The following is a 16,839-nucleotide window of genomic DNA, read 5'->3' as shown; positions in this document are numbered from 1 at the left end:
ACCAAAATCAAAATTTTGATAGGCCTAAGGGTATTTCTCTCTCCAAAATACTGACAGTGAAAGTGCAATCACGAGAGTTTCAGAGAGGTGGTGTCTCTTCACAACCATAATGTAAGGCTCAACTGAAACACAGATAACTCCTCCTCCTCTCTAGGTACTGGTTTTATCTCAGAACACACAATTGTCAATTAGAGACTCCCAACTGCACAGGTTTTAAGTCTGAGGTCACTGCTAAGATTCTGCTACAGGCAGTTTTGAAAAGCCATAGCTGATTTTATTCTCAGAGGAGCCATTCATTTGGTGAAAATGTGCTCCATGCCACAGCAAATCACAAGTGTGCACATGTGTACCTGCACTGGGATGAGTGGTGGCTCTGCATCAGCTTTGCACAGGACAGAGACAAGCAACTGAATGGGTTTATGGACCACAAAGAATTTTTACATGTGTTGCTAAAGACTCATTGATCATAAATCTGATCCATAATATGGAATTCTGAACTAATGGATGAAATCCTGGTACTTTCATACTTGAACTTAGTCCATAACTACAGATCCATGTTGCAGAGAAAAAAAAAAAGCAGTAACTGTCCACAGAAACTGCAGAACTTGAGATTAATCTAGCATGGGTCAAACACACCTTTAAGGGCCAAAGAGTTTTTTTCTTTATGAACATGAAACCTGCATAGTTACATTTTTTAATGTACTTAATGTATTTTATCGGTATTTAACACTTTTTTTTTTCAACTTACATAGGAGGGGTGGGGGGAAAATGACAAAATTAACATATTGAGTCTAATTCCATTCTGCTAAATTTTGGGTTCTTCATTTCAGTGCCTATTCCTCCTTTGCACTATTCCAGCCTGAATTTTCCAGAGCAGTAAGTTCCCATCATAAACCAGTATTAAGGTTGCTTAAAGCCTCTCACATCAGCTTCTCACTGGTCCTTCATTATCAGGTGATTTCAAAGCACTTGAGGTTTCTTGAATTCTTTTCAAAGAATTCAAGAACCACTGTTCTGATTTTACCTTCACAGAAGTGAGGTACACACTGGGGAAGTGAAGTACTAAAGGTCAGCCAAGAAACCACAGCAGAACCAGGAGCCAAAGGAAGTTTGCTGAGACCAACCCATAGTAATAGACTATGAATAAGGTAAAGTTTCCAATTTACTAGCCAAATCCTTATCTTTTCTCAAAAAAGACTAGATCAAATAAACACCAAAATAAAAGGGAAATTTCCCTTTAAACCCAGTGCATGCTTATCTTTTGAGATGAAAAGCACTTCTAAGGAACAGTTAAAAGCACTTAAATTCTTTTGCCAATTAAAGCATACTTTAAGACTATACAGAACTCGCAAATTGGAAGAAAACATTCCTGAACTAAGTATGACAGCAGCAGAAGTATTTAGCACTGTAAATGTACCACCAAAGGAAATTCCAGCAGGCAGCAAACGCTTACAGGCTACTTTACCTCTCGTTTTCTCCTTTCTTCCTGAGTTCGATGAAGGAGAGAAGCCTTTTCTTCCTGGAAGACACAAAGAAAGATAACCCTGCATTTTCATTCAAACACACTTCAGCTGTGTTCAGGATATTTAATGCAGACTTCAGGGATTGCTCAAAATGCATAGCACATAAATCACAGAGCAAAGTGGGTGTTAATCATTTTCTGAGCTCGCAAACACATGGCAGGCAGCCCTCCCAGAAGAACAGCGATGGAGGGAAGTTTGTCCCTATGAAAAGGGAGCAGCAAAGAGCAGCAAACTGTACTGATCCCTGTCCATGTTTGTGCTCTCAGCATCCCAACCACCCTGGCAAACATCAGCCATTTAAAAATGGCAGAGCTGCAGCACAAAAAGGTCCCAGTCCCACCAGACCATACCAAAGTCTGAGTGTTTTCCTTGCCTGGAGGGTACATAAATCCCTGGCCCAGGTGCCCACAGCAAGCTGTGGCACGTTCAGAGCAATCCCATCCTGCTCCAAAGCCCCTTGCTTTTGTCTAACTTACAAAAATGCCAAAGCTCTTGTATTTACTTATTCCTTTTCTCAAAGCTTGTCCAGAAAAGATGTCAAGAGATACACAGCATAAATGGAAGGAATTTTTCCTTTAAAAATTTTGAACTCTTCACCCAAATTAAGGTTATGCATTAAAACTTTCAGGACAGTGATCTCACCAACACAGAAAAAGACAAGAATACTAAAGTGCTCATGAGGCCTCAAAACCCAGTATTATTCCAACAGAAAAACCATACATTAGCTTTTAAACCACAATTTTATAAAAGTACTCACAGATTATAATATATAAACAAAACTTTATTTGCAAGAGTCTCTTACTGGATGATTCTGGGTAATTTCCAAGGAAATATACAAAATAACTCAATTTTGATGCACAGTATTCAATTCCCACTGCAGGCAACAGGAGATGAAAACACCCAAGCACCTTCCCAAATCCAGTCCAAAACACACAGCAGATTTAAGAAAACTATTTTCATTTTTTGACACTATGACACAAATGACAACTTTGTTCTCCTATGTATGCTCATATTAGCCTAGAGAAGTTAAGAAATTAAAAAACACTCAAGCTGAAAATGTACTGTATTTTAATACAGAAAAATCAATTTGAAGTTGGCAAACAAATGTTTATAAAATATTTAAGTGCAGCTAAAACAACTGTGCTGGAATTGTTTCAGTGTCTATCAGCAGAAACAAAAAATGAGAGCAAAACTCTTCAGCACCTCTTTTTTGAAGATATAGAGGAAGCAAAGTCATGATTCTCTGGGTTTCTTTCATGATTCTCTGCTTTTCTTTAGGATAGAAAATACTCTTACAGACCACCAAGAGTGAAAAACAAAAAAAGGCCACAAGGAGGTTAACCATCTTTCCTCTAAAGACAGTATTTATGGCCAAAGACACCACTAACTACAGCTACTGCCCTCTAAAGACAGGGTTTGCTCCATGTGTTAAACACAGGACAAACAAACTCAAGGAAATCCATACATAGGGATGATGTATCCACACTCAAGCAGTACAGAAAGGCACACACAGACAAAACAAGGTACTAAATTAATAACCAACAAATGGCTTAAAGTTTCAGGACTTTTTCAACAGCTGATACCTGGTGCATTAAAGAAGGTGGTGAAATATCCCAGTTTAGAAATGACTGTGCTGCAGACAGCACCATGTAAAGTGCATTTCTGCTTAGAAAAAATGTTTTGTAATTTTTCCTTACAATTCAGAGAGAAAGCAGGAAGAAAAAGCAGAACAAAATACAGGAAAGGGAAAACAAATTGCTGCGTGTGAATAGAGAAGAGAATGGTATGAAAAAACACAAGCAAAGACAGACAGTACAAATTATTGTAAATACAGGAAAATACGTGGTCAGAGAACAAACAATCAGAAACAATCAATTTTAAATCATTTGACGAGGGAAGGAGATGTAAAAGGGCAGTGTATCCTTAGTGTATCACCAGCTTTTCACTGATGAAGAACTGGGTTTCTTTGTAGCCATCAGTCTCTAATTCAGTCCACTCTGAAACTAACAGAAGTTTTTAGTCAGCCACATACTTGCTCTGAGTACTTGTAAAGAAAAATGCCAATTTGTTAGAGTATAAATTAAACAAAATAGAAGATATATATATAAAATACTCAATATTCAAGATATAAAATACACAATAAAATACTCGGGTATAAGTACATCCCACCTTTACAAATTATTATGGGTAAAATAATACTGTTACTCATATTCACAAGATATACACAGATCATAACTATGACTAAAGAACACATTTAAATTAAACTCAATAAAAATATATCCCCTTAAAGAGTTATTAAACCAAGCTGGAATACACTGCCCCTTCAGAAATTAAAAAGTAACTATGCATGTGCAAAAGAAAACAAACCTGCAGTAGGAAAGAGATGAAAAGTAACATGAAATAATCTTCTTCCAATACAAAGGGCATAACAGCAAAATCATTTCTTAAAGAGAGTTCACTGAAGTCACCTCTGAAATCCTCCCTGAACTGGCCCTTGACAGCCAGCACTGTGAAAGGAGCTGAACTCAGCAGCTGCTGCTCTGTGGCTGGCTCGGAACTGCAGTGACACCCATTCGACAGCTCCCACCCAGAGCCTCCGACTGCCGCCAGCCACAGCCCGGGCACCTGGCTGCTGCCAGAGCTCTCACTGCAGGAGAGAGCCCAGAACCCCCAGAGATCACACCTGGCTGCTGCCAGAGCTCTCACTGCAGGAGAGAGCCCAGAACCCCCAGAGATCACACCTGGCTGCTGCCAGAGCTCTCACTGCAGGAGGGAGCCCAGAACCCCCAGAGATCACACCTGGCTGCTGCCAGAGCTCTCACTGCAGGACAGGGCCCAGGAACCCCCAGAGATCACACCTGGCTGCTGCCAGAGCTCTCACTGCAGGAGGGAGCCCAGAACCCCCAGAGATCACACCTGGCTCACTCCTGCTCCCCACCCTGCCCTGACCCTGCTCTGCTCACGCCATTGTCCTTCTCCTGCCAGACAGGAACACGTCTGGTGTTGAGTCTTTCTTTCAAGGTAGGCAGGCAGACAAGGTAGGAGGAACAAAGCCTAAGCTTGTCCTGACTCTGTTACACCCCTAAGGGTGAAAAAGGAGTGAAAGCCATATCCTGAATCACAGTCCTGACTTTTTATCAGCCCTTCTTCCTTCAGGGCTCGCCCTCCCAAGTGCAGAACATGGAATGCACCATCCATGAGTGTTCACACAGTGTAGGACACATCTGGCTGTCCCTTTCCTGCCTGATGCTTTCTCCAACAGAGAAAAGACAACCAACCTCCTGCTCAGCCCCGTGAAAAACCCCATTTGAGAAGTTTCCTGTGGGGCACAGCACAAAGAAACAAGAAAGCAGAGAAGTACGTGACAGCAAAACACAGAAGCAACACTACAGAAATGACTCTGAGGGTAAGACAGAGGAAATAGGTGAAAACAGAGAAGCAGAGGGAGGACAGCACACAGACAGGAAAATGTGTGACTGCCACCAAAGAAATGCTGAGTAACACCTGAAATGTTAATTTGTCCGTGGGATAACATCCATGTACTGTGCTGTTCATCACAGCCAAGCTCCTGGTGGCAGAACTGCTCTAAGGCAGCAGTTGGGAACAGCCACATCTGACAGTGGGACAATGGCAATGTCACTGCTTCAAAACCAGCAGCTCAACCCATCATACAAAAAGAAAGTTGAATTAAAGTTGTTTTCTTATCCCTGTTTTGCTGAAATACACTTTCTAGTTGCAGAAGTTCATTTGCAGAACTCCTAGCTGTCACACATCCTAGCCAAAGGCTGAACAAGGTACACTAATTTAGAAACTATCACTCTCTCCCTTCTGCATTTGAACACTTTGTCTTGAGAGAAATAAGCTTTCAGCACACTTGGCTCAAAATCCAGATTTATAAAAAACAAAATGTATACATAATTAAATCCTCTTCAACACTTCTAATATTTGTTGACTCCTAAAATCTGAAATTGAACACTCTTGGACAGCTATTTACTGGCTATCTCATAGCAAATAAATTTAAAACCTAAATATGCCCAGATGCAAAGATGAAACTGAATAATTATTTTCAGGTACTAGCTAAACACAGATTTTTTTTAATTAATAACAACACAATGAAGCAAAAATTTAATATTAATAAATATTTGATGCTTCTTTATAAATTAAGAGGGTTTATTTTGGTTAATAGCTGAGAATGCTTCGTATTTCACATTACAAGAGGTCACACAAAGTACAAGGCATGATTTTTTATGAAATTTTCTTTAAAAAACAAAAAAACACTTGACCTTTTTTTCATTTTTTTGTGGACAATTATAAAAACTTGTGTGGTTTTCATCTGCAAAATCCAGGAACTTGAATCTTTTTTTCTTTCCTTAAAATGAGGAACACAAGTTTACAGCCGAATTGAACTTGAACCACATAAAAATCAGTAACAACTCCCAAAATAAATGAAGTAACCTAAGCAATTTATAGAATAAAATTCCTTTCAACACAAGTATTCAGTAACTCCAGCCAATAAATGGAAGAATTTTTAACATTTATTTTTACAGAATAAATGTGGCCACTGGGAAATATCCCCCACCTTCTCAACAATGTTTCAATCTCCTGACATTATTTTAGACAAGACGAACTCCAAGTGGGTTTTTTAGTCTGAATAGCAGAAGAAATTTGCATTTTAAAAGGCTTACAATGCCTTGAACTGAACCTCAACAATTTAAATTCCATTGAACATGTCTGAGTATGTTCAGCAGCCTGTGATTGTTGTTAACAATAATGTAAATAATCAGGTAAGTTTATTGTAGAGCAGACAGAAGGGAGTGTGAGCTATGCCCAGGAGAGGCAGCTGGCCCTGCAAAGCCTGGCCTCACTGAGTCACTGCCACAGAAAACGCCTCAGCTCAATTCCAGCTGACATTTACTGTGGGATGTAGGGGGTCTGGAACCTCTTCCATCATGGTACCCACAAAACCACACAAGGGGGAGCCAGGATTTGATTGGAGGCTCTAGAGGCAACTGAAATGCAAGAAGCTGCTTTTGCATTTATGCTGTTTGTCCCTGTTATGATTTTTAGGATTTACATTATACACAGATCTCTAGGTGAGCTATTTCTAGTGGAAGGTGGCCCTGCCCAAGGCAAGGGGGTTGGAAAAGGATAATCTTCAAGGTCCCTTCCAACCCAAACCATTCTGTGACTCATCATTTCTCAGGAACAAGGGGAGAAAATGTATTTAGAAAAGCAGAAATTCTTGATTTGAATCTGAAAAAATAGCACATAACTGAAAAGAACAGTGCAATCACTGCTGTCAGCTAACTACAACTCCATCTTTTATAGCTTGCTTTCTAATGAGGAGAATTTCAAATGTTACAGAGAGAAAAAAAAGCCTAAGAATCAAGGATGCATTAACTGTGTAGTTTCCTACTAACAGGCAGCCATTATTTTACAACATGGCAGTCTCCTCATATTTTCACACCACAGATCTGAAAATCCAAGAGTATTTCAAGACTTGGGCTGTGACACTGCAAGATCCCAGCTGACCCAGGGTGAGGTGTGTACCTGCTACACCATGTGCATGACAGGACAAAGGTCTGCAGGGAGCAAAGCACTACAATTCTTTCCATTCAAAAATAAACACTCAATTTGTAATTCTAATCTAGAATTCCCCTACTATAAATCCTCACCATCATTTCACTTCCATTGTGGCATGGTGTAGGGTCAATAAGTTATAATAAAACAGAAATTATTCCTTCCTGAAAGTATTAACTATTCTCCTCAATCCATCAGTAAGAGAGAAACAAAACTGGTTTTTAACTGTCCCATCAATGCTTATCTCCTACAGACATCTGCCAATCCCAACATGGGCAGATCTCTCCATGCACTGGCAATTTTACAGCCTACTGTTTCTAAAATTTTAATTTTAATTCTAATTCCACAAGAAGTTATTTCATGTGTAGAATATGGACAACAAAGAGCAAACAAGGTGTCTCTGGAGTTCTACCTCTGCACTTCAGCTGAAAGCAGAGGGAATAGAAATAATAATCTAATGTTTAATGTCATGCTACTAATTTAAGAAAGCAAATCAGAAACTACTAAATTAAAATCTAAACTTTGCAAATTGAATATCTCTGATTAGTAAAAGGTTCATATTAAAAGAAATCACTAAGACTTGTTAAAATACAGATGGAGTCATCAATATTTGTTCATTAGTAAGCTTCTATGTCTTCCACAAAAAAAGCCAAAGGTCAAAAAGAAACCCAAACTCAATGAAGTTGTTTTCACTTTCACTTTTGTGACCCTGCTAACTCATCTGTATTACAAATTCTAAAAAAGGAGGGTTTTCTTAAATCATCTCATAATGCATTATAATTTAAAAATATTTTATTATAAACTGTCTTGGGATTTGTAAAAGCATGGTTTAGATAGCTCCAGTGATACTGAACATTTGACTTAATATTCTTTTACCCAGTTTTCCTGTTAGACTTCCAAGGTGTCACTCATACATTTCACAACTTAATCCAACAATGTGGGACTACAGAGCCCCTTGGACTTCCCAGCACTGGCCTGGGGATGCCCTGCATGGATGCACTAAAGCATTGCTACCTCAAATTTTCCTTAATATTACTGAAATCATTGAAGTAACACTAGGCCTGAGTGTCCAAGGCCAGGCTGACATGGTTAAACCAATTCTGTGCTGTGTTCAACTCATGCTAAACTCAGTGCCAGCTGCCAGCTGTCCCCAGAAGGGCAGGTGACACTGCACCTGGCAGACACATGTTCACTGCAGACACAGGGATGGAGCAGCCAGGTGAAGGCACCACCTGCTCCAGTCCCCTCCAGTGGGGTTGGGTGAGGCTCAATGCACAGCTCTGCATTTCCTGCCTGACAGCCCACAGGCTCTGCAGCCACAGCCTCCCAGGCACAATTACTGCCCATGAGCGATTCAAGACAACTCCAATATCAGCACTCAGTTTTGGAGGCTACTTTACCTAAGAAGCACAAAAATATGGTTTGCCAGTACAATTAAAATAAACTTGAAAATTTCTTCTGAAAAGCCTCATAAAGCAAAGAACCATGTTTTAAAGGTTCTTTGCTTTATGAGGCTCTTAGTGCTGCAACCCTCAGACCAGTTAGTCTGAGCAGACATCTTAAGAGACCATCAAATCTCCTAAATCAAGCATCAGATTGTTAATGTTTTTCTAGGAAAAGTCTGGGTTGTGTTGTCATAATACAATTGTCCAGAAATTGTATTACAGATGAACCATTTGAAAAGACAGCTTTATCAGGACTTGGCATCTTCCACACACACAAAGGTGTGTGTGGTTTTAAAGGTGATGATAAAACTACCCCAAAAATAAAAATAAATAAATAAAGCCCTCTAAAATTAGATTATCACATTGTAAATAAAACCTGTATCTACACACTCAAACACATACAACAGGGTCAACAGTCCAGATGAATCAGCTGATTCTTGAAAGTAGGTACAAAAGGAAAAGTTCAAGCACTGGCAATACCACCTACATTTTTGCACTTTTGTACAATGCATTATTATAAAGTTACAATAACATTCTGAAAGGATCAGCCACTGAGGTAGTAATTTTGAGAACATTAATTTGCAGCCTGTGACTAGAACAAAATCAAGTGATGCTTGATATGGGTGGACTGAAGTGCCTCCCAAGAGCATGCACAATTCAGACCATAACACACATGGATATAAGATATAAACAGCTCAAAAGCAGACCCAAAGCTCTCTGGTTTTGTAATTCAGAAATTCCATACAAGCTAGTGATGACAAGGCACACTAGATTCAATACCTAACTGCCACAATTATGCAAGCCCCCAATTTTACTTCTATCATTGTGCTCCTAATGATAGAACTTACTGAAGTCTGGCCCTGTGGGGCCTAAGGGAACATTACAGACACACAGGGCAGTGCCAGACAGGTGTCAGCACATGGCAGCTGTGACCAACACAGTCACTGTTTGAGCTGCAGTTCATCAGCAAAACCACATTTCTAATAGTGTTGCTGATCACTATTCTGGTGTAGCTGTATTCACATCAGGCCCCACTGGCACCTTTAGCACTGACTGGCTCCTCAAACAGGAGGTTTTTGTCATTGTTCTGCAGTGGTGCAACCACTCTGGGAAACTTCCCCAAACTGGGTACAGAGTTATTCTTAGCACTAAGCAGCCTGCATGGCCCCAGTGTTTCTGAATGATGCCTCCTTCCATCAAAGGAATCACAACAGGCAGCACTAAGTATGCAGCCAGCTGCCAAAAGCATGGCAGAGGTACAGCATTGACCCTTCTAAAGTTATACACCATTTGGGAGGGCAAGGGCATTTGTCAAAAAAAATAGGTTTTTTAGTATGTGCACCAAAAGCTGGAAGGAAATCATTTACAATTCAGCTTTCTGTAAAAATGAAGCCAATACATATGAGAACCATGATCCCAAGGAGCTTATGATATGAAATAATGAGAAACTCACATGATGACTAATGCAGGCTTATCTAGAAACAGAGACCAGACAAAGTTAAAAGATAAAAGCAGATATATTTAATGAAGGGCCTTCAGGTACATTAAGAGCAGATGAAGCCTCCCCAAGGGGCTACACCCAAAATGGACAATGGTCATGAGTTTTTCAGACAGATATCATTTTAGTCTGTTTATATATCAGAGGTTAATCCTCCAATTACAGCTTCAGGTAATGAAGTTCTATTCCCCCAGTTTGCTCCCCCCCAATCACTTCCGTTTATACTTTTCAGGGCCTGAGGCTGTAGGATGTCTTTGGATAACAGACCCAGACAGACTGTTTTGTCTACCCAAAATGTGAAGACAGTCAACTACAGTTTTTATGGAGTTTAGAGCTAATGCACTAATGCAGTATAGAATCTGAAAAATTCAAAAGCTAAAATCTTAAGGCATCACATGGTACCCACAGACACTTCCCACAGCAATCTCTGTTGCAGTACATTTTCACAGAAGTTCAGCTAAACTGCATTTAGAAGTAATTTTTATTACTGTTTAAATAAATTCTTTCTTTAGTACTGTACCCAGCTTCTGCAAACCAGCAGCTCTCCCAAGGACACTCTAGGATGTCTGTGTAACCACGCTGCCCAGAGCTGCATGTAACTGATTTGCACTGATGCAGCACAAGCACTTCAGTGAACCCATGTAGAATCATGAAATCTGTGCACCAGTCAGTATTAATCTCATCATGAACCACAACCTCTGCTGCACACAGTGAAGGTAATGCATCAATTTCAGTTTCCAGTCCTTTACATGCTAATATTTGCCCTTGGAAAATTATGCCTGCATAACATTAATAAATTTGTCCCATATAATTAAAATAGACATAATTCTGATACATTTTCATGAATTGCTAAGTGTAAAAGAAGATGTTATGGCAGTTCCTTACTTCTGTAGGAGGCAACACGTTCAGTAAGAAACACCATAAGTCAGGGTCAAAAGTTGCAAAGTACCTGAAGTGTACAGCTGAGGACCAGGACATGCTCTGCCAACTCCTACTTAAGCTGGGGAGTATTTATGGCATTTTGACTCATGTAATGCCAGTTTACGTGACCTAATGAACAGACATGCCTTAAGATAAACAGAAGATGAATCAGAGGAAATCTGCATAATCTAAGTACAGTTCTCTATACAATCTCTTCATATTAAGTCAATACACCCAAATGCAAACTTCACTGTGATTTTAGTATCACAGATTGCAGTATTTTTGTTCATTTCCTCACTGTACTGCCAAACCATAAAGGTTTCCAAGGATCAAACTTCCTTTTAGTGCACAGTGATAAAAACTGATTTTTTTACTCAATTAAAATTCAAAAATACTAATGGAAACACTCATTGGCTTCCCACACAGCCATCTCCAATGACAACAGGGAGACTCGGTATTTTCAGAGTGAATTAAAGTGACCCCTACAGATCAGGCCACTTCTAAAAACACTCTGTCCTTTCCGTCGCTCTTCCGAAGTCCTGTGCCCTTCAGTGCTCGACTAAACATTTGCTGACCGTGTGCAATGAGCAAGATCTGAATAAATCATTCTGCTTCTTTCCCCATCAACAAACATGAGGAAATCAAACAGCCTGGTGGAGCTGACAATTAACTGCGACTAACCCTGCGCACGACAAATTGACCGAACCTAAACTTGACAGAGACCAACGCGCTGGCCGCGGCCCACGTGGATGAACCTCCCCCGGCAATCGGGGTTGTGTGAGGCTGAGTGTGTCCCACATCCCCCGGCGAGGCAGCTCCACGCCAGGCATTCCCTCCGCAGGGAAATGACAGGAGGGCTCCGAGTCCTTTCCGGAGAGCGACAGCCGGGGAGGTGCCACGGGCCACGGCAGCCGGGATCGATCGCTCGCCTGCGGGGGGGACGAGCCAAGGAGACATTTCCTCGCTTCCCACAATTCTTACTACACTAAAAGACTGGGATGGTGTGGCCTGATTATACAAAAAAATAATAATAACAGCGAGGCAGGGAGATCAGAGATAAACACATCATCGGGAGGGGAGGGTTTTTCCCCTCTATTAAACCTTAGTCATCGCTGCTCCCATTTCTGAAGGCCCGACAGTAAAAGCACCGATAACAGGGCGGGGGGCGACAGAACCGACACACACACGGGCACGGCCGGGCGCCGCTCCTTACCTTCCTGCTCGCTCCTCCGAGGGACACCTTGGGCCTTGTTTTGAAATCCCCTTCAAAGCTGAACATGTTTACAGCTTATCCCATGGGGAGCGGGGCCCGGCCGGCCGGCAGGGCGAGCGGAGGGGCCGCACGAACCCCCCGGGCTGGCGCCCCGCGGCCCGCCCGCCCCCGCGGGGCTGCTCCACCGTCCCCCGCCTTTCCCGCGGCCTTCGCTATCCCGGTCGCCCCGTTCCTGACCGGCGGCGACGGAGGAGCGTAGTGGGAGGAGGGAGAAGGAGGAGGAGGGAGCGGAGGAGGGGGCAAAGGCAGCGCTCCCGCCGGCCGCGCAGAGAAGATGGCGGCCGCCCGCCGCCCGCCGGGCGCGCTCCCGACACACGGCCGCGCCCGCCGCCCCGCCCCGCGCCGGCTGTCCCGCCTGTCCCGGCGCTCCCGGCTGCGGGTGTTCCACGGAAACTTCCCTGCTCTGCGGGAAACTTCCGTGCTCCACGGGAAACTTCCCTGCCCCAGCCTCCACCGGAGCTCCCTGCGCGTGTGCAAGGGCCGGCTGGGGCTGCGCTGCCGCATCCTGCCCAGACGGGCCGCGCTGAGGGTTTTGGCATAGGGCTGCCCTCCTCAGCGTTGTTTGGTACGGGAACACAATTGCTACACACACACACATTTGTGTACGCATAATTTCTAGTTTTAGTAGCATATCACAGAATAAATAAGGTTGAAAAATACTTCTGAGATCATAGAGTCGAACTTTTTAACCAAACACCTCCATCCAATAAGTGCCATATCCAGTTCCTACACAACTCCAGTGATGGTGACTCCACTCCCCGCGCAGCCCGTTCCGATGGTTAGTCAAACTTTTCTGTGAAAAAAATCCTCCTATGGCCTACTTGAGCATCTCCTGGTGTAAATCAAGTCCAGTTCCTCTTGTCCTGTGCTGGGAAAAGAAACCGACCCCTACTTGACTATACCTTCCTTTCAGGGGGTTGTAGGGAAAGATAAGAATTCAGAGAATTTACAGAATCACTGGGTTGGAAGAGACCTTCAAGATCATCAAGTCCAACCCAGCCCCAACACCTCAACCAAACCCTGGCACCCAGTGCCACATCCAGTCTGTTTTTAAAGACATCCAGGGATGGTGACTCCACCACCTCCCTGGGCAGCCATTCCAGAACTTTATCACCCTTTCTGTGAAAAACTTTTTCCTAATATCCAACCTGTATTTCCCTCGACACTGCTTGAGACCATGTCCTCTGGTTCTGTCAGTGCTGCCTGGAGAAAGAGCCCAGCCCCAGCTGAGCACAGGCACCTTTCAGGAGCTGCAGAGAGTGATGGGGGCAGCCCTGAGTCTCCTTTTCTCCAGGCTGAGCACCCCCAGCTCCCTCAGTGGTTCCTCACAGGGTTTGTGTTCCCAGCCCCTCTCCAGCCTCGTTGCCTCCTCTGGATGCCCTCAAACATCTCAACATCCTTCCCAAACTGAGAGGCCAGAATTGGACACAGCGCTCAAGGTGGGACCTCATCAGTGCCAAGTACAGGGAAAGGATGAGCTCCCTGCTCCTGCTGGCCACACTATTCCTGATCCAGGTCAGGATGCCATTGGCCTTGGCCACCAGGTCATTCCTGAGCTGCTTTTTCTCCATGAAGAGACAGGCATGATCCTATTGCAAAGACTTCTTGTTTAGGGTGAAGACTAAACACACCAATACAGGCTTCTGTGTAGCCATGACAATACACTTGGGAAAATACACATTATAGAGGTGGGCTCAGGACCTCAGCTGATGAGGAGTGGAAAAAGAAAAAAGCCGTAATGTAAAAGTAGCAGACCCAAACATGAAACTACACCTGAGGCTGCTTTACATTTCTTAGCCCATTCTCCATTTTTTTCAGCGTGGTGACTGCATCCCTCCAGACACAGAGGTGGTGCAGACAACAACAGGAACAAAAAGCAGTTACTCAGTCTGCAGCTCAAGGTGGTAAATAAATATAGGTGGCCAAATCCAGCTCTCATTCCCTTCAGTGGAAATTTGATTTCATGAGCTGTAGCTCATGAATTCTCACATCGGCATATCACAACAAACAAATGGCAAGTACCCACGGCAGGAGAGGATGTATGTGCTTTGCAGCTGTTCATACCAAGAGTATAATGCTCTTTAACTGTTGTCAAGCTGACTGGCAAATGAAATATTTGTTCAGATTCCATTGGATTTGGATGATTCAGAAGAGTCAAAGTTTTAAAATTTCAGACTTTTCATAGGGGAATGAGGGCTTAGCAAGAGTAAGCATTAGCCTGGCATTTCCCTAGATAACATCGTCTCAGTATAACCAAGCCTGGCCTCTTAAATACTGTTTACAAATGCAGATGGGGTTTAGGATATTGTGAAATACCATGTCAAATGTTTGTCCATAGTTTCAACACATTGCATTGCTGATGAAATATCCCATCACTCTATATTGAAATGATAGTAAGTTTTTTTTCCAAACATGACAAGATTCTTTTCAATTTGACTTATTTGACTTTGGCCTTGATAAACTTTATAAGTCTCATACAAAAAAGGACTAGTCTAGGTGTCCCTAGCAGTTATTAAATTAATTTTCATTAGCACAGAAGCAATCTGTTAGGTTATGAGTTTGTGCCATCTTTATCAGTAGCAAAGACAGTTTAGGGATGCAATCTCTCCTTATGTAAGAAGCAAAAGAAACATGAAACTGCAGAGAGCAGAGTTTCTATGAAGTAGGGTTTTCACTAATACACATTTGACATGTTCCAGCTCCAGTATCAGAAAGACACAAGATCTTCTGCTGACCCAGGCTGTTACCTTCTGCAGAAGTGGTTGGCAAATGACACAGGCCCAAGTGATGAGTGTCTGAGAAGTCTTGCTTATTTCTGGCATCCCCAGCACAGGAAGAACATCAGCTTGTTGGGTTGAGTCCAGAGGAGGTCACCAAGAAGATTAGAAAGATGAAGTACCACCCATATGAGAAAAAAGTTGAGAGAATTGGGGTTTTTCAGCCTGGAGAAGAGAACATTGTAGAGTGACCTCATTGTGGCATTCCAGTACCTGCAATAAAGACAGAAAGAACATTTTTACCACAGAACATAGTGGCAAAATAAGGGGGAATGGCTTTAAACCAAAAAATAGTAGGTTCAGATTAGATACTAGAAAAAAAATCTTTTCATTGAGGACGGGGAGGTGCCACAGCACCTGTTGCAGTCAAGACAGCCACAATACACAGAGTGCCACTACACACTCTCACAAAGCTTCAACTCATACAAAGTAACAGCCTGTCACATCAGAAGGCTGCAAATGTCTGCCATTCTTACTTGCTAGCTCAACCTTTTATACCCTCCTGTTCATGCATTGCACCTGTGTGCCCTCTGTTCCTTTGGTGGTTGCTCAGTGCCCCTGGGCACTCCATGGCTCGTTGCTGTCAGTGCTGCTCACCTGCTGCTCACAGCTGTGCCCATTGGGGATGAGGCTGGGCCCAGCCCCACTCCCAATCCTACAAACTGTGTACCTGCATTGAGGTACTGGAGCAGACTGCCCAGAGAAGCTGTGGATGTCTGTCCCATCCCTGAAAGTGTTCAGGGACAGCTTGGATGGGACTCTGAGCAGCTTGGCCTGTCCCTATCCATGGAAGGGAGATTGGAACTGGGTGATCTTTAAGGCCCCTTCCAACCCAAGCCATTCTGTGATTTTATGATTTGCATAGGCCCCTCAAGACCAGGACTGGTTTAATATTCTCAGGAAGCAGCAAGAACACGTTGTTCCCTGAAGGAAGCAAAATGGATGCCCCCAGCACAGGCCCTCCCAGGTCAGAACATAATTCCACAGGAGCCAAAGAGAGAGGGCAGAGCCTGGCAGTGGAGACACAGGATTCAGCCCCAGGCAGTCCTGAGAGGCCAGACAGTGCTGTGATGTTGTCCAAGGAGCATCCAGGAGGAAGGGCTGGGGACAGGTACACCTGAGCTTAGAGCAGTGGGGTGAGTGAGTGAGTGGGGACCCCAAATGTGACTGCTCAGGGCAATCCAGGGCCCTCACAAACACACACTCAAGGATGTAGGAATGTTGCCCTTGTATATGTGCTGTGTTTACCCACCTGCCTTACCTGTTGCAATCTTTCCCATCTTTTTCATCTCTTTTTTGCCCATTCCACAAGACTTTTTGTGTACTTCTAGTCACAGTTCTCTGCCATGTGATGGTACCTTTTTGCACACATGTGTACATGTGGCTTGGTCCAGTTGTTTGTCAGATGCAGTCTATTAAAAGAATGTGATTCCTCAACATTTTCTTCACTCCCTGAAATCAAGTTTCCCAAGTGTGTACAAATACCATCTTTTTGTTGTAAATGCACACCATAGAAATTAAAACAGCAACACAAAGTTAGTGACAGTTGTAGAAAACATGGGTAAACTGTGTTTCAATCCACATTACAGAGAAACTTATTTATAGAGTGTCTCTAGGGTCTGCTTCTAGGTGCCAAGGGACAGCAAAAATCTGTGGTGCCCATATGGCTGTTGTGAGATCTTCCTTTTTTCACTGTGAGTGGCTCGGAGCAAAGCCATCTTCTGAAAGTCTCTTGTTGACACTTCTGAATGTCTCTTGTTGAGCAGAAGAAAAAGAGGAATGAAGATTTGGTGGGGAGCAATAATAACAAGAAAAATTATTC

General features: G+C 42.9%; 1 protein-coding gene across 1 annotated transcript in view; it reads right to left on the bottom strand.

Annotated features, from left to right (window-relative positions):
• The window catches only part of UBE3C (ubiquitin protein ligase E3C), a 70,639-nt gene extending 58,215 nt beyond the window's left edge, over positions 1-12,424 (bottom strand). The window contains exons 1-2 of the mRNA XM_058805555.1: positions 12,181-12,424; positions 1,466-1,519 (exon numbers count right to left, since the gene is read on the bottom strand). Of these exons, the coding sequence (XP_058661538.1) occupies positions 1,466-1,519; positions 12,181-12,246 (120 nt within the window). The 5' untranslated portion in view covers positions 12,247-12,424. The remainder of the gene's footprint in view (positions 1-1,465; positions 1,520-12,180) is intronic.
• Between the last annotated feature and the right edge of the window lie 4,415 nt (positions 12,425-16,839).

Source organism: Ammospiza caudacuta, chromosome 1, assembly GCF_027887145.1.
Source record: "Ammospiza caudacuta isolate bAmmCau1 chromosome 1, bAmmCau1.pri, whole genome shotgun sequence".
NCBI lineage: Eukaryota > Metazoa > Chordata > Aves > Passeriformes > Passerellidae > Ammospiza > Ammospiza caudacuta.
The sequence above is the reverse complement of the archived record's forward strand: the minus strand, read 5'-3'. Positions and strand labels throughout refer to the sequence as shown.